The following is a 19,076-nucleotide window of genomic DNA, read 5'->3' as shown; positions in this document are numbered from 1 at the left end:
ATTATAGAAACTAAAACCTACTCTCACTCTACTTTAGCGTCTCTTAGTAGGTGATCTAACTTACTACTTCACGAGGAAAAAAAAAAAAAAAAGGCCATTCCTCTCCTACATCTAAAACTATCTCTGTCTGTCTCTCCTTTCTCAAAATTCTCCCCATTCTTTCTCAAAGCTAAATTCTCCAAATTGTTCTAGACCTTCCTGCTGCTTGCCTACTATCTTATTCTGGTGCTCACCATCTCTTTCCTTCCTTTTCTGGCCAAATTTTCGAAAGAATGGTCTATATTTGTTATCTCTACTTCCTAATTCACTACTCAGTTATATAAAGTTAACTGCCTCTTAAGTCTTTTTCATTTAGTGAAATAAAATAAGGATTTCCTTTCTGCTTTCCTTCTTTCTTTGTTTTAAAATAAGTTAACCAATATTTCTTTTTAAAATTCATTTGCTATATTCAGGGAACAGAGAATGAACAGTCTCTGAATAAAATTTCTCATGTCTAGAAAGTAAACTATTTAACAGCTGAGACTCTGTATAAGTGTTTTCAGTATAGAATCTGTTACTGTAGTGATCAATGAGAATTCTGAACCTTAAACACGTTGTTCTCTCAATGTATCTCTCCCTAACTCAGAACTCTTTACAGTTCTTTAGATAAGAATGGGTAGGGTATACAAGTCATCGTCTTAGGCAACATAAAAGAGGCACTTTTAAGGAAATTACTGCATATAAGCTGTCTTTTAGGAGACCTGGGTAAGGTAAGGTTTGGCATCCTGACACTGTACTGACATGGCAAGAGAAACATCTCAGTCCAATCTCTGATTCACATTCAGTTCTCTGGCAGTTTCATTTACTAGAGAAATAATGGCTAAGATAGTCTCTCCTCTTACATACGGTACATAGTCAGACCTCTATAACTTACTTTGTTCACCTCTCTTGCCTTCAAAGCCAAATTCATCAGCACCCACTAACCATCTACACTGATTTCAAAAATACAAAGAATCATCCGTAGGTTATATACACATAAGTCTTTTCATGGACATTGAGTGTTCTACATATTATTCCATGAACTATTGGGCAATACACAGATCTCAGCTCATCTTTTCAGATTTGCTTTGTAATGAACACTTCAGTCCACAAAGCAATCCTATTATCTCCCTTTATCTTTCAAAAATAAATTTATCCTCCATACACCCCACTTTTTAAAAATCGTTCTCCTTAAAGCAGATAAAGATCTGTATCATAAACTTCTCTCTTGTCCTAAAGAACAGAGTTTACAGAGCTACGAAACGCACTGGATATTAGAGAAATTCCATAAATATTTGTCAATAGGCTGATTTATATTTAACAATATTAAGGTCACCAAATAAATGTTTTGACTTAAGATCAAACAGAAAATTTCAGGTCTACCTTTTCAGACTCCTTGTAGGGTCAAGACCACAAATGGAGACCTACATTCCATATGTCTAAGTATTCAAAAGTTATAAATCAAGTTAAACTATTAAACAAAATATGGTCTCTTCCTCCAGTCTTGACAAGTATACCTTTAACCACCTGGAGGTAAAGGTACAAATTTCGAAATTTTTAGACTCCTCGAAGTTCCACATTACCATGTGGTGACATGAAAGAGCCAGCCCACACCCTTTTCTTCACATTCCCCAGTTCAATCAATACCTTGAGGGGCCTTGCACGCATGTGTGGACATCTTACCCATCTCAAACCACTGCCCCTTAGCCGCTCTTCAGGCTAAGGCTACTGGTTTTATCGGGATCCAGAGTATGGGAGTGGGCAGAGCTTGGGGTTAAGTTGGGCACCCCTCTTAGCCCTTCAGAGCCCTCATCTGTGGGGAAGTGTGGCCAGAGTAGACTCTCTAACTCACAGGTCCAAAAGCAGGGCCTCTCCTGCCCAGAACTAAAGGTAATACAAACTGGGCAGTTTACCAAAATGGAGAATTTACCAGATCAGTTTGTTACTAGTTAATTTACTAGTTGAAAATAAATATGTAAAAAGAAGATTAAGTAGTAAAATATGAGATTCCAATCTCTAATAACTTCAGTTCCCTCAAGATATATAATTGAAGGGTCTAATATTTATTGGATCTACTTTACAGACTAAATCTAGATCCTGTCCTTTCTTTACAAATTCATACTAATTTACAGAATTCTACTCACATGCTAGAGGGAGTTAAGAGGACAAGAAGGAGCAGAAGAAAGAGAGGAAGGAGAACAATGAGTATCAAAGACAAAAATCAGACATTCAGGTCTAAAAGGAGACATTTCCCTTGTGTTTTCTCACCTGTGCAGAGAAGCATATCATGCTATGATTATAACCATCTGATCAAAGCCGCGAGTATCATGGCTTGTTCTTACTAATGCACAGATTTATGTAGTTCACTAGTTGGCCTCATAATGCCCCTATTCTAGGCACTGTGTACATTGTAAGTCAAGCTGCATCTCGTCAGCATTTAAGTTGAGACTCTCCCTACACCTCACCATAATTTGCTGCACTGTAATTTCCACTTAGCAAGAAAATTAATTTGCAAATAATTCTCATCACAATACATATATATATATACTCCACAGGAAGGGAAGTATTTCAACTGGAAATCTTATTTATGCGTACTTACTGAGATTGTACCATTGTCTAGACCTATGGACAGTCTTCTTGTTTCCGGGTTAAAAGACATGCATGAACATGGAGCTGAAAGAAATGAACATGTTGATGAAATTAACAAAATGATGATTCTCACGATTCAGGAGTGACTAGCTAAAAGTGTGTGGCTATTTTTTCACCATTATTTCCTGAAAAACAGTTCATTTAACTCCCACTCACCAAAAATTAAAATAGTCATTTTACAACTAACCCCTAGTTTTTCGGCTTTCCTTTTAATGAATATAATAAATAAGATATTCTCAAACTAGACAAGTTCCAAGGGGTTTGGTCTCAGCTATTATGTCAGTATCAAGTCTAAATTTGCTTGACTAGATTAACAATATTTTATGCTGTGCAATCCTTCTGTCACCAATCGCCCTTCCACTCAAACTCCATCTTTAATAGAAATAATCTATCTTTTCTGAACTAGGGAAACAAAAGATCTTATTACACCCCCTTCATTCGCACACTAGTACAGAAATCTATTTTTTGATTCAGAATTGATTTGGGGCATGAAGATGAACAGAAGTCTTTTATTCTCAGCATTCAAGGGATATGCTGGCGGCTGCTAATTGAAAATGACTGAGGATTTGTCTTGATGTAAAAGAGAACTTGACACTGGGCCAGCCAGGCTCTACAGGAAAGAAAACAAGTGAGTCAGTTTACTCAGTCCTGGACAGGGCCTCCCTGTTCTACAAGACCGATCTGAGCCTAAGTAAATTAAGCACACTTGGAAGCCTCCTGTGGCCAAGTACTTGTTAGTAAGAATGGGGGCCTTTTGACAATTTATCCTATACCGAAATAGTTGTTCTAAAGAGTCCAGCGCAATTTTTTAAAATGTCCCCCTATCTTCACAGTAGCCCTATAAATCACAAACTACTCATCATTATAATCAGCATCAGATATTTTTATTCCTACTTTTCACAGTTATCATTAGATGTCTTACCCAAGGTCACACAAGAAGAAAGTTGGAAAAGGTTCAGAGATATAATTCAAATACACGGTGTCCTATTTTCAAACATCTAACAGATTATCTTTAAACTATGAAAGAACCTCAAGTTCTACAACACAGCCACTTCATAAACACATCTTAGTAATATTTTTTTCATTCTCTATAAAAGGGCCCTGAATAACAACAAAAAAGATCTTCTAAACTGTATAAAGTTTTTACTTTTTTCTAATTTTCAGTCATGATATATTTAGAAAACGGAAACAGAAAAAATAATTTTCTCCCAAAACTTCTACCAGTGCAGAATATCTTCTTTTAGTTTAGCCGCAAAAATAAACTAGATTCCCAAAAGAACACTGCTGGAAAAAAGCAATCAAATGATATTTAATGTACTACCCTACGAAAGCCAGTCTTACGGGCCCTTGCCCTATAAACTATGTTGGCAAAATTTCTACACAGATGCTAAGATGCCGGCCAGGTCTCATAACATGTGTATAAAATTAAAATCTAATGATTCCATGGAAAATTATGCTAGCTGAAAAAAAACACATAAAAAATACATTATGCTTAGAACTACGTAAAGTACACACACACATAAAAATATGCATGGAAAAACAAAACGTAGTTGTGTTCAAATGATAAGATTATTCCTATAACATTGTCTTTATTTATTATTTTGCTATTCCTGTTAAAATTTTTAAATATCTAATGATTTATTAAGATATAAGCATGACCATATAAAGCAAAACTTCATTGCAGCACAAAAGACTACAGGCTAGTCAAGAACAAACTTATTGCTTAGCGGCCTGCCTGATCATGTGATTTCCTCCAATGTTTATATCTAGTTCTATAACAGTTAGAAAACCCGCTGATCTTACTGATCTTTAAATGTGATTTAAAAGACATTTTTATAATACTGCACAGGCTACCCTTAAATCTACATCACAATTTCTTTATTCATTATTTTCCCCCCATTTACTAAATGTGTTATTTTCTCAATGAAAATTTACAATGCTGACAATGTTCCAGGCATGTGGTACAATAACATATAAAGCATACAGCTGTTATTAAGGAATTTAGATTGTGACACCAACTCTAAGTTCTTATATAAGAACTATAAGACTTGGACCAATGTTACCTTCTTAGTTCAATCACTTTATATTGATAGTAAGAAATGCCACCAGAATTCAAAAGAAAAAGACTTTTCCTATAAAGGACCATAAACAAAAAATATTGAACAGAAATTCTGTTGTTCTAGAACCCATATGCTTGAACACAAGATGGTTACAGACAGAGGAATGCTAGAGCTAGAGAGCAATACCTCCCAGGTGCCTCAAAAGGCGCAAACACTCCTTCAAAGAGGCATTATGGTAAAGCACCAAGCAGTGTGTGTGCGTGCATCTTGGCGTCGCGTGTGTATGTGTGTGTGTGTGTGTGTGTGTGTGTGGACAGAAAGATTTTTGGTGTGTGAGCCTTAACTGTGACACTCCTGCAAGAGTACGTCCTGGGTTGTTACCCATAGCCCCTGCAGGGCCAACGAGGCAGGGAATGAATTGAAAAGAATATCTATGCCCCTATTTGTTACTACTGTAAATGTCTTTCCTTTTGGGGGTCAGGGGAGTAGACAGACTGACACAGAGATCTTCTAAATTGAACTCACTAGAAATTAACAGAAAAGCAACCCCTGACAATCTGGTGATGGCCAGAGGGGAGGAGGGCTGCAAGAGAAAGGGGTGAAGGGTTAAAGAAGTACAAATTAGTAGTTGAGAGATGGTCTCAGGGATGGGGAGCGCGGCAAAGGGAATGCATTCAGCAGTAATGTAATGGCTAGGTGTAGAGCCAGAGGACAGACAGAGTAATTGGGGAAACAGTTTCATAAACTATATAAATATCTAACCAATGTACTATATACTTGAGATTAATAATAAAATAAATAAAATAATAATAATAAAAAAGCAACCTCTGAAAGACTAGCGCTACGGCACATACAAAATGGCTCCTATCCATCCATGCAAGAAAATGTCAGAGGCAAAATTGCCCAGGTAAAAATAAGACATCGTAGAGCAATGTTAATTATGGCCAGTGGTAAAGGGAATCCTTCAGTAGGAAGGACAAGAGAGAAAATATACAAAATATGATTTAAGCACAATATTTGCAACTATGGTGCAAAAACGTGATATTTCACAAATAAGATTTCAGCTTTAAATTCTGTAAAAAGAATGATTCATAAGTCAATAAAAAAATAATGGTGTCTTTGATGGCTGAAAGTTCAGGTTAGAGATGAACTGCTTGAGAGACTATTCTGTTTTCCTACCTTAAAATTGTATTCTCCAGAGGCTGAGCAAAGAGGCTGACCAGAACTATAAAATTATAATACAGCTCATACTCTTTGAGTATCAAAACTGCATCCCTGAACTCAAGATGAAGTATATAACATGATACAAACCTGAAAGCGTATTTATTCCCCACCACCTTAAACTGTTTTCCCATGAGAAAGGAAAACCACCTGAGTAATTTTTGTGGGGTGACCCTCATTTCTCAAGGCCTCATACAGATATCATGTGTCAAAATTTATGACAAACTGTAACCTGGACAGGAAATGGGAGGGCCTGTGGGAGGAGCTCTCATATCCTGTGTGGGTAGGAAAGCCATACACTACAGGAATAAATCTATGTTTAGAGCAGAGCTCTATGGTTTTAATAGCACCTCCCCTTAACTTCCTCTTCCCCTCTGTAAAATAGGGGCTTCCTGCTTCTTCTTGCAATGTGTGTGTGTGGGTCACTATGGATGCATGTAATGGACTGCAATTCTTTCTTTCTCCTGAATAAATCCTTCTTGGTGATGGACTACCTGGCTGACTTTTGTTTACAGTCGACACATGCTACATGTAGTTTGCCCGAGACTGCTCCTACACACACCCAGTAACAAATTCAGGGCCTTGCTATGAGTCTTGTTGATATTATATTCTATTTTCTCCCTAATGTTTTCATTGAAATCTAGGGAAAAACTGACCACAATTTCACAATAAAAGAGTATAAGAACTCATTTTCCACACTATCTGATTAAGATTTGCCATCGCCCTTCTCTGTCTCAGATTGACGACAAAAGAAATGTATTTGGAAAAATTTTAGGAAGCAAGATAATAAAAGGTAAAAATAAGATAGAAAAGAAATTTGTGCAGGATTATGGGTAATGGGAAATAATATTCTCTTTAGACCCTGATGGCCTGTCAAAATTTTATCTTTAAAAGTAAATACTTTTACAATACTGAGTGTTTTATTTTTTAAATGAAATCTTTGTAGTTTCAGGCAGGTATTCAGCTTAAAAGTTAGAAAAAAAATAAGGAGAAACTCCAGCCTGGGTGATTATATTAATGACCAGGTAATTTGAAGGGAGAAAAGCTCAAGTGATATAAATCTAGACAAAGGGAATTCAAGAGATCAACATCAACTTCAACAGCCAATAATTAAGTGGATTAGAGAGAAACTGGCCATCTGTACTTCTAATACTTTTATTCCATACATGGTCTTAAAAAATATTGCTCTTGCTTTTAAAAAAATGTAGATAAGAGGCGGCATTCTAGAAATACTTCTATTTGGGGGCAGTTTCCTAATTTCTATTATTTATACCTGTAATTCTTTCATTTTATGACTAATTTATTTTCTGTGCTTTGGTGAGGGTGAACTTTGCTCAAATAAACACAGTTTCACTGAAGGGTAAGCCCTAGACTTCAATCACACTGATTGCTTTACAATGCTAAAGGCATTATTTAGCAGGAGACAGTAACCTTCAGGGGATGTGCTGGTGGGAACTTTAAAACTAAATAAACAACAGTACTTCCGTGAAAAAATAAATCTTCAGTTGTTAAATCATCCTGAAGTAGGTAAATGGCAGGATCCTACACAAGAGGGCTTTGAATACAGAGCCTTCAAAGAGCATCCCACCACCGTAAGCAAAGATTTAATTTACTGACATCATTTCATTCTGCCCTGTTTGTCACTTGATAATATTTATTATGTTTAAAATATTTAACTCATGTTTTATTAGGAACACTTGTATTTAGGACTTGTATTTAGGACTTCAAGCATTAAAAAGAATTTTTCATTTAAATCAAATATTTTATGCACTCAACTAAAATTAACCATTTGTTTTCTTTTCATTTAGTCTTAGTGACATGAGCAAAATTAAATTAGCAGTAGTCACTTTTCTCCCTGACAAGTTTTAATTTACAGTAAAGTGATCTGACTATAGTAAATTTTAAATTACTGTTAGATGAAAATCAAACAAGAGTATGTTAAATAAGTGCTATAGTTACTCATATTAATTTATATATTATCTTTAGTTTGAATAATCTATGTTTTCCTTTATTTCCATTAAAAATCAAAAGCTCCTTGGACACTTCTTTTTCTTAATAAACACAAAATTAAAAGGTCAGCTTATGTCACTATTTCTGAAAATGTTAACTATTTATTGTTTTTACACATGGTTCTATAATATAACTTTATACTAAAAAGAAACCAACAAAGGAACAATATACTTCATAACTAGGAACTAAGAAGTTATTTGAAATGATATATATTAAACAACGGGATAGGCATTTCCCAATTATACACATATTCCTCCACCTGCCAAGAAATTCCCTCAATAGAATTAAAGATATTGTCTAAAAGTCACCAAGATAAATATTATCTTGTAAAAAAAAAGAACTGCCAAGTCTATTATTTTAAAATATCTTTCTATCACTAATCTATCCACATGAATTTTTCCCAAAACCCCAATAAATTCAGCAGAAGATGTTGGATAGCACACAAACCACCTTCAAGTCCTAAAGCATTGAAAGTTCTCCTTTGACCTCACCGATGGGAAAATTAATATTTGTAATTTACATGCAGAACAACTCATTTCCATCCCAGATAAAAAACTTACGAACATATTAACTATTTTACTATTATAAATCCTCAATTTCAAGTTATCTGTTACTCTAGGACTACAGTCCCAACAAACAAGGAAAGGAAACCAATCCAGCCACACCCTCACAATAGTGACTCCTTCCTAATCCCTCTGGGTTAAGATCAGCTATACAGTATCCACTGCTAAACACCAAGAGCCTGAAAGAACTTTACAAATACTTATTTGATATATCTAATAACCTAAATACTTTTGCAAATTTGAGAACAAAAAAAAATAAAGTTTATCTGTTAGGCTTCAGAACAGAGAAAATGTAAAGAACTTGATCAAAGTTGACTTAGAAAATTAGTAGCAAAAATGAAAATCAAATACTGGTTTCCCATCCAGGCACAGGTTCTAACCTATGAGGTATTTTGAAGGTATTTTTATGCACGGGGGATACTTCTAAGACCCCCAGGATCCTCAGTGGATGCCTGAAACCTCAGAGAGTACTGAACTCTGTATATTCTATGTTTTTCCTATGTATACATACCTTTTCACTTAAAGGAAGCACTTTACGGCTTCTCTTTGGCACATCTGAAATGCCAACATCACTACTCTTGCACTTTGGGTTCACTATTAAGTAAAATAAGGGTGACTTCAAAACCAGTACTGTGATACCATGACAGTTGATCTGATCAGCCAGATAGCTAGTAAGTGAATAGCAGGTGAGAAGCATATGCAGCATGGAGACTCAGGACAAAGTGATGATTCACGACCCAGGCAGGATGTGGTGGGACAATGAGAGATACTCAGGACGATGTGCAATTTAAAACTTACGAATTGTTTATTTCTGGATTTTTCCACTTGATATTTTCAGACTATGTTTGACAAAGTTGATTGAAACTACAGAAAATGAAACCACAGATCAGGGGAACTACTGTACTCCAATCTTGATGCATGTTTTGGGGCAGATTTAATGTAAACAGTAAGACTATGTTCAAACTTCATCTCTCTAGTCATCCCAAGATTATTTATTTAATATATTCACTACCTCATTTCACAAAGAATTTAAAATGGCTTAAAAAGCAGATACGATATAACCAAATGATAAAAATAAGCAAAAAATCACGACTAAGGAATGGAAAGAAGATTAGAATAAAGATCTGCTGAGAAACAACAGGTTCCATATTTCATATGCCCCTAAGAACCATGTACCAGAGGTCTTTAGGGATGTTCTTCCAAATCTTTTTCGCTTGATACAGAAAATTAGATTTGTACAGCCACTGTAGTAAATGGAAGAGACTGTGAGGGTCCAAATGACTGGGTCTCCCCAGCTCTGGAAGGAGATGGGTTCTCAGGACTGGTAAGCCATCTGGACCATCCCAGGATGCTGTAACGCACAGGCTGGGAAGTTCCACCTGAGAGAGAGCAAAGAGTTTCTTTCACTGCTTAGTGCTTCTCATCAAATGGGTGCTGAGCATTATGGTAGACGAGTACTTCAAAACAGCAATAATGTACACAACAGTATGAGCTGAGGGAACAATGAAGGAAGGCATTTCTGCAAAGGGCTAACACAGAGTAGGAAAACTCAGAGTACAGATGAATAATTGGACAGCACACCCTTCACGCTGCCACCATAAACAGTCTTTCCCTCAACCAGACTTTTGATAAAAACTGGGAAGCAGTTCAAAATTGTTGATCAGAAGGACTAGAGTTCCTATACTTTAAAAGTTAGCTGAGCAAATGGTAAAATGGCCATACTTGTGTGAAAACTGTGGGGCCCAACCACAACTTCAGACTGGGCAATACCACTAGGCCATAGGAGAGAGCTGGAATTAGACAAAACAGGTCACTGTATGGCTCTGTTAGGTGTGCCTTTTATCTGTAATTATCTTTGAAAAATTGTCTTCTGTTTTGCTTTTGGGACAAATTCATCAACACTTAGGAGCCAAAGTAAATTCTGCTAGCCTGCCCTGGTAACGACAGAACACACAAAGGTTTTCCAATGATGTGATACACCTTCAGTCCTGAGGCTCTGGCCTTCTTAACCTCCTACTCACTACATTGTTGACAGTCAAGCTGTTTTACCTATTCTCCATGCCCAAGGGGAAAAGGTGGCTATAAACACCCAGACATGATACCCAATACTTTAATAGAGTAAGAAAATCTCGAACACCTGCCATGCTGGTTCCTGCCTGAGATCTCTCTCCTCTACTCCTCTGTCTGATCTAGTTGGTAAAGCAAATCTAAAATAGCTCAACCATGAAAACAGAAATGCCTGTGCTTTTCACGTGTGTGTATGTGTGTGTGCGTGTGTGTGTATGTGTGTGTGTTTTCCCCTCTGTAGTGTGATACAAATATGGTACTTGAAATGGTATCTATTATAAGCCTGAAACAAATAATCGTACTTATGGGTACAACTGAAACCTCAACTCTGGATGATGAGGCCCCTCTGGTGTCCAAGCCCAGAGAGGTCCCAGTTGCGTAGGCTGTGACTTGATGTTGTCATAGGCAATAAGCAGGTACTATGTGAGTTATGTCAAGAGGATATTATTTTTTGAAAGAATTTCATATGGAAATGCTCATATTTCACACTCATCCATAAAAATCAGCTTATAGGAAACTACAAAACAAGTCATCAGTCACCCCAAATTCTCTACAGACAGCAGAGGTTTTGAATGGACACTCTTCAGGGTGCCTTTGTAATCACGTTTCCACTATGCCTATTTCCCATGTTACAACACTCAGCATGCATCATGGGTGGTGGTCTGCCTTCCCCACCAGACTGTGCGCACACACCATTAAGACAAGAATCATCTGCCATATTTAACCACTATATCCTTAGTACATTGCACAGTGTTTAGTACAGGAGAATATTTCTTTCTGCTTTTCTTCTTTACTTGCCCTCACTTTTCTCAGACTGTTTTCAGCTCAACACCGTAGTGACACCATCAGGGACATGGCTCAGTCCTTTCTCTTTATAAAGATCACAGAGATCCATGAGAAACTGAACGGAGAAGAATTAGGAGGTATACATCAGAGCTAGGCTGAGTCACATACTTGCAGTTACAAGGAACAAAAACCCACGACAGTGAACTTAAGCACAATGGGAATATCCAGTAGGAGAAGGAGTATCTCTTGAACTCAAAGGCAGAAGCAAAGGCGAGCTTCAGGGCTTAGGAGGATTTAGGAAGAAAACCTTCAACATCACTCACTCAGGATTCTCTCCCTCTGGAGCCAAGTGGTCCTTCCTCCCTTGTTCACACTTCCTTTTAAGCAGATCAGCTTTCGTTGTTTCTTTAAGCAAACAAATGTCTCATACCTCTAGGGGTTTGCATGTTCCTAGCTCAAGACACCAGACTAGGCTAAGACAAACATTTCCTACTCCAAATTCTAAATTCCTGGAAAAATCAGACTGGCTCAGGGGCAAAGAGCCTTAACCAGGCAAGTCTGGCTCCCTTCTATGGGAGACACGGAAGTTTCTCAGAAAAGATAGGGTGCAAGGACACAGCTAAAGCAGCAGTTGTGTTTTTGATCATGATGTGTCTGCTCCTCATCTTTCTCTTGTCTACCACTCTCCCAAATTCACTGAGCCTTATCACACTCTGCCTTTCAGGCTCACTCCCTGCCATCAAACTTAGCCTTCACTATTCATTCTTTCTCATCTAAGGCCTTCTGTTTCCTTCCTTCCATTAAACGTCAAATACTTCTCAATGCTACACAACATTAGTATCCTACCCAGAACACAACGAATACAGTATTTAAAGGTATTTTAAAGGACAAATAAGCCATATGTTATATGCACAAGATATTTTACATTTTGTTCAGAATTTGGAATACCACTTATTGGATACCACTATAAACACACAATATGGTCATGTCTGCCTTGCGGTGTCCACATTATAGCCTCCAGATTCACTATGACCTTTTCACTTACTTTGTAACTGATACAAAATAACTGATAGTAAGGTTAATAGTGACTAACCTCTTAACAAAACATCTTTGAAAAGACTGCAAAACAATCTCCTGGAAATTAAAAGCTATTTCAGGTTTTCTAAACTGAATATTTCCTTATGCAATAAGATTCTGTCCTCTCTCAAGTTAACCTAAACTTAAATTCTTGCTCAGAGATCAGTGACTATCAGTTCTCCGAATGTATGATTCCTGGGAACATAAAAGCCAACTGCAGACCAACTGTGAAGAACATAGCCTTTTGTTCTTCTACCTCTCCATAGTGGTGGAACCATCCAACAATGAAAGGTTAGAGAAATCATCCAACCATATATATGTGCCTTGTTCATCTGCAAATCCTGGCACCTAGCTTGATGGCCTGTACGCAGTAAGTACACAGTAAATCTCTGATCAACTAGAATGTGTACTTCTACCTATGTATTTACAAATCAATGCTATATATGCATGAGGCTTCACATGTGTTCATATAAACATATGTATATTGTCACAAGACAATTTTCTCAAACTTTAAAGTGCATTCAAATTAGCTAGGGATCTCATTAAAATGAAAATTCCAATTCAGAAGATCAGGGATGGAATCCAATATTTACATTTCTAGTAAGCTCGCAGGTGATCCTGATGTTGCTGGTCCATAGACTACATTTTAACAGCAAACTAATTCCTTTTTTACTCCCTTCAGTAGAGCACCATAGACAAAATATGCAAATAATCATAGGGTCCTCTTTCTCAAAGATCATGTTCGGTCATTAGGAAAATTATAATAATGTTCTCAGGGCAACTCATCTTTATTATCAGATTCAAGTTTTCAATAAGTATTTAGTTATTGAGCACCTATGCTAGGTGTAGGAACTACAACAGTCTTTTAGTCATTCTAGCATGCAGCTTAATAAATTATGAAAATGCAACTCGAGGCTTCTCTGTAGTCTCAGGGACATTCAAATAAAGAGAACTTTGGAGAATGACACCAAAAATGTGTATGGATGTGTGTATGGGCAGGGAGTGGGTGAGCAACTGCTTAGGATCCTGTGTCTTCATAAGGTTCCTATTAATGTTTATCTCGAGAAGATTCCTGCTTACTGTCCCCAAAGCCCTCCTCATTCCACCCAGGTCCCCCATTCCGCTGTCTTCAGTCATGGGGATGACAGGTCTCTGCCACTCCCAAGCCCTTCTCATTCCACCCAGGTCCGCCTCTCCTCTGTCTTCAGTCATGGACTGACAGGTCTTTGGGGTCAATTTCAACTTTCTGGATTACAGACCTTCTCCGTTTCTTTCAGTGAGATACTGTGTCAAGTTTGATGAAAAAACAAGACCACAGATAAAATTTTAAGTGGTTCTTGCCACTTAAAATTCAGAGGGAAAAGATCAATCAGAGAATCTCCTTCTCTTTCCATTTACCTAAGACTCCCACCCCCGCCCACCACAGCCTGACAAGAAAAGTTCACCTAGGGCCTTTGCCATATAATGGCATCTGCTGCAAGCACACCATGTAAGCGGGGAACATAAGTACTCAAAAGTACAAGAAGTTTTCTTCTTCCGTAATGCAGGGTTGAGTGTTTGGTTCAGCTTTGTGGTTATCATACAAAATTCTAAAGACATATAAAACCTCAAGAGATAATTGAAAAGCCTCAGAAAATCATTACATCCTTCATAATTCACTTGTTCACAAACGGGCAAAACTGTTGTCTATGTTATTACAGTATTTTTTGCCAGAGGCATAAACTTAATCACATCTACAACTGAGCATGAATTTATTTTGGTTGTACATTGTGGCATGAACTTCTCAAACTGGAATACTTGTATCAAGGGAAGAGATGCACAATGCAGCAAGCCGGAGGGTACATGAGCCCAAACAACAAATCTGAGGGATTTTTCTAGGGCATCAATTTTAATTAAGATTTGAAGGAAGAGGAATAAGAGAACTGTTTATTAATATAACTGATAATGAATGTGAATAATTATTTTACACTAAAATAAACATAGAATAGGATGCCCAAACTGCATTAGTTTTAGCGATAAAACAGCAGACTAAAAAGAAATGTCCCATTTTGTGGAATTAGCTCTTCTCTCCCTGCAGGGGAACGTCTGCCAGTGTAAGTCTAAGAATCGATCATATCTTTTTTAAAGTGTATTTAAAAGATTCACTATTTACCAGTGCAAAGACATATTTCTCACATAAGATCTTGGAGAAACGAGGTTAACTTCTAATTAGAATGTTTGAATCCTAAGCAAATCCTTTTGAGAAATGAATGTTCAATGTTGAATGTCTTGATTTTGAATAAATAATATAACAATGCAGAACAAATTTACTTCACAAATGTAATCACTGGACAAAATGCTGAATTAAGAAAGTACTTTGCAAAAAAAAGTTAAACAAAAAATTAGAAAAGAGAGAGATTCTGCTGTAACCAGAAAGCCTGTGTGCTGAAGTCCTTCTTTCTTCCATTAATCTTATTCAGAAACTGAATATACAGTCAATTTCATACTGAGAACTTATTTATATACTGAGAACTTTAGAAAATCCAAAATGATTTAATATCGTACTTTCCATTTTAATGATAACCCCAACCTTCAGGCTTCCTTACTCAAGAAGAAAATACAGAGAAGGGAATCTCCGAGGGAAGGGGAATTGGGGTCGATCTGTTTTTTTTTTTAAGACAGAAATCCAGATACTTACAAGGCATGAGATGGTATATGCTTGGCCAATATTGTCCACTGTCTCTTTTTAACCATACACGAACTGTTCTGCAACAGAAGAAAATATGTGCTCAATCAAGTATTTTTACTCATAGGAAAACTTTGACAGACAGAAAGCAAATAGACTCTCATGTCTGTATCTAACATATCTTAACTATATACTATATATATATCTTAATTACACATATGTAATATACAGGCACACATATGCATTCATGCCACATATGTCTCTCTAAAGATCCCAAATTTAAGGCTTGTATACATTAAGAATTACACAAGATTCTTTAAGTATTATCCTCATATATGTCTATATACACACATGCAATATTGATAGTTTGAAAATTATTATTTTTGTTGTTGTTTTGTCTCTCCAAGTATATGACTTTAGCCCTAGTCTGCTGGAAGCATTCATCTGCTTGGGGAGCTATTAGGTTTTACTACTGAAGGAAATGCAAAGAGATAAAATGAAACAATATGCAGCATTTGATACACATAGAAGGATTAATAGTAAGTCCATAGTTTTACAGGCTAGGCCAGGCCAGGCCACTGTCTCCAGAGATGCTTTTTCCAAGCATGGTCAGGCAACAGTAAGCCCTGAGAATCACATTTCCTGAGCTAATAGGCCGGCCATGAGGCCCGCCATGGAAGAGGCTATGAGCAACACTTGAGGCTGGCAGGCCAGATAGAGAGCTCAGAGAGGAGAGAGAGAAAGCAGTCAGGAAAGTACCACTAGATTCTGACCAGCCATAAATAAGATTGTTATAAATTCAGGATGTTAAAAATCTCCTTGGTAACCACTAAGAAAATAACTAAAAAATAAACAGCAGAGAAAAGAAAGAAATCAAAATGGTACATAAGAAAAACTTCAAGCAAATATAAAGGAAGGAAATAGTGGGAAACCTAGAACAAAGAGATGTGACATAAAAAAAAAAAAAAGGCAAAATTGCAGAAGTCCTTCCTTATAAGTAATTACTTTAAATGTAAATGAAAAAACTCATAAATTAAGACAGGCAGAATAGATTTTAAAAACATGGTCCTACTTCATGCTGCTTAAAAGAGACTCACTTTAGACTCCCAAACACAAATAAGTTGAAAGTGAAAGAATGGAAAAAAGAAACATTTCACAGAAATAATAACCAACAGAAAATTGGAATAGAGATACTAATAATGCAAAGTTTTTTTTAATAAATTTTTATTTTTCAAAAACAGTTGGCATACAGTATTATATTAGTTTCAAGTCTACAACATAGTGATTAGACATTTATATACTTACAAGGTAATCCCCCCAATAAATTTAGTACCCATCTGACACCATACATAGTTATTACAATATTAATGGCTATATTCCTTATGCTATTTTGTAACTACTAATTTGTACTTCTTAATCCCTTCCCCTTTTACACCCACCCCGCTAAAACTGCTCCCATCTGGCAAACATCAAAATATTCTCTGCATGAGTTTGTTTCTGTTTGTATGTTCATTTATTTTGTTCTTTAGATTCCTCATGTACGTGAAATCACATGGCATTTGTCTTTCTGTGTCATGACTTACTCCACTCAGCACAATACCCTTTAGATCCATCCATGTTGTTGCAGATGGCAAACTTCATTCTTTTGTGTGGCTGAGTAACCCATTGTGTATATATATGCACCACCTCTTCTTTACCCATTCATCCATTAATAGACACCCAAGTTGTCTCCATATCTTGGCTATATAAATACTGCTGCTATGAACATATGGATTCACACGTCCCTTCGAAGTGGTGTTTTGGGTTGGTTTGGATAAATATCCAAAAGTGGAATTATTGAGTTGTTCTTTGTCTCTTGCTATAGCCTTTGTTTTAAAGTCTATTTTGTCTGGTATTAGTATTACTACTCCAGCTTCTTTGTTTATTTGTTTACAGTTTTATGAAATGTCCCTTTCTACTCCTTTACTTTCAGACTGTGTGTATCTTAAGATCTGAAGTGAGTCTCTTGTAGGCAGCATGTGTAAGGGTTTTGTTTTCTTACCCATTTATTCTCCCCTCTTTTGACTAAAGCAATTAATCCATTTACATTTAAAGTAATTGTTGATAGATATAGTTATTGCCATTTTATCATACATATTTTTAATCTTTTTCTTCTTCTTAAAGAAATTCCTCTAATATTTCTTGTAATGTTGAGTTAGTTAGTGGTGATGAACTCCTTTAGCTTTTTCTCGTCTGGAAAGCTCTTTATCTGTCCTTTGATTCTAAATGATAGCTTTGCTAAGTAGAGTAATCTTGGTTGTATGTCCTTACTTTTCATCACTTGGAATATTTCATGCCAATCCCTTCTGGCCTGCAAAGTTTCTGTTGAGAAATCAGCTGCCAAGTCTTATGGGAGCTCCCTTGTAGATAACTGCTTTCCTCTTGCTGCTTTTAAGAGTCTCTATCTTTAATCTTCAGCATTTTACTGATGATGTGTCTTGGTGTGGGCCTCTTTGGACTCATTTTGACTGGGACTCTGAGCTTCCCAGACTTGTATGTCTATTTTTCTTCACTGGAGTAGGGAAGTTTTCTGGCACTATTTCTTCAAATAGGTTTTCAATTCCTTGCTCTCTCTCCTCTCTTTCTGGTACCCCTTTGACATAAATGTTGATGTACTTGCTGTTGTCCCAGAGGCCCCTTAAACTGTCCTCATTTTTAAATTTTTTTCTTTTCACTGTCCTTATTGGTTGTTTTCTGCTACCTTATCTTCCAAATTGCTGATAATATCCTCTGCTTCATCTAATCTACTGTTGATTATCTGTAATGTATTATTCATTTCAGTTATTGTACTCTTTATTTCTGATCGGTTCCTTTTTATATTTTCTATCTCCATTTTATGTTTCATATCTCTTTGTTGAAGTTCTCCCTGAGATCACTGAGCATCCTTATAACCAATGTTTTGAACTTTGCATCTGGGATTGCTTTTCTCTCTTTTGTTTAGTTCTTATTCTGGAGCTTTGTTCTGTTCTTTCATTAGGGACATGTTTCTTCGTCTCCCCATTTTGGCTACCTCTGTGTGTTTGTTTCTATTAGGTAGAGCTGCTATGTCTCTTGGTCTTGGTAGAGTGGTCTCATATAATAGGTGTCCTTTGAGACCTAGTAGCACAGTCTGTCTGGTCACCTAGCTCGGTGTTCCAGATGTATCCCTTGTGTAGGCTGTGTGTTCCCTCTTGTTATAGTTGAGCCTTGATTGCTGTTGGCATGCCAATGGGAGGGACTGACCCTCAGGTTGATTGGTTCTGAGGACTGGCCAGTGAGCGGCTGACTCTATGGAGAAAGATTTGCTTTAGCAGGGTCCTGGTGCCTGCCCAGTCTGCCCTTTGGGTGTATTGTCCTTGGATGCTGACCCAGGTCGTGCTCTAGCTTGGTCTGAAACTGGGCCCCAAGCGTACTAGCCCAGGCCCCTGTGGGAGCAACCTTGCCACAGGTCAACTTCAGCTGTAGCCCGTGCCTTTCCTGGGGCCACCTGGCATAAGCCACTAAGCAATCCACAGATGGCCACTACCTAGACTGGGCTTAGAGGTGCCTAGAGAGGCCAAGCCATGAACCGAGGCCAGCTGCTATTAGTGCCAGGCTTGGGGCTGCTCAGCAAGAGGTACAGGGCATGCTGAGGCCAGATGCTGTTTGTCTAGGTTTCGTGCACCTTTGAGAGATTTTAGGAAAGTCTGCAGCATGAGGCAAGATAGGCCATTTGTATGGAAAAGCCACCAAGTGGCTCGGGTGGGACCACGAAGTTGGGTGGTGCAGAGTCTGAGGGAATCACGAGGGCTGGGGAAACAGGTTAATGGGGACTCAGATATGGCAGCACCTGCATCTGCATCCCATGAAGCGGGAAGGCTCGATGAAGAAACAATGGCTTCTGTCAGCAGTTCTGTCTGGGAGAAAGCTGCCTCTCCAGCCTTCGCCCTTACGCCAGACAAC

The 19,076-nt window shown here is 37.4% G+C and overlaps 1 protein-coding gene across 2 annotated transcripts in view; it reads right to left on the bottom strand.

Moving 5' to 3' along the window:
* Positions 1-19,076, bottom strand: part of WDFY2 (WD repeat and FYVE domain containing 2) — a 153,954-nt gene that overhangs the window by 76,575 nt on the left and 58,303 nt on the right. For both annotated transcript variants that reach the window (XM_039839416.1, XM_039839415.1), the window contains exons 2-3: positions 15,129-15,196; positions 2,618-2,691 (exon numbers count right to left, since the gene is read on the bottom strand). In XM_039839416.1, coding sequence (XP_039695350.1) covers positions 2,618-2,691; positions 15,129-15,196 — 142 coding nt within the window. The remainder of the gene's footprint in view (positions 1-2,617; positions 2,692-15,128; positions 15,197-19,076) is intronic.

This window comes from Pteropus medius, unplaced genomic scaffold (assembly GCF_902729225.1).
Source record: "Pteropus medius unplaced genomic scaffold, Ma_sr-lr_union100, whole genome shotgun sequence".
Lineage (NCBI taxonomy): Eukaryota > Metazoa > Chordata > Mammalia > Chiroptera > Pteropodidae > Pteropus > Pteropus medius.
This window is presented reverse-complemented; position numbering and strand designations above follow the sequence as displayed.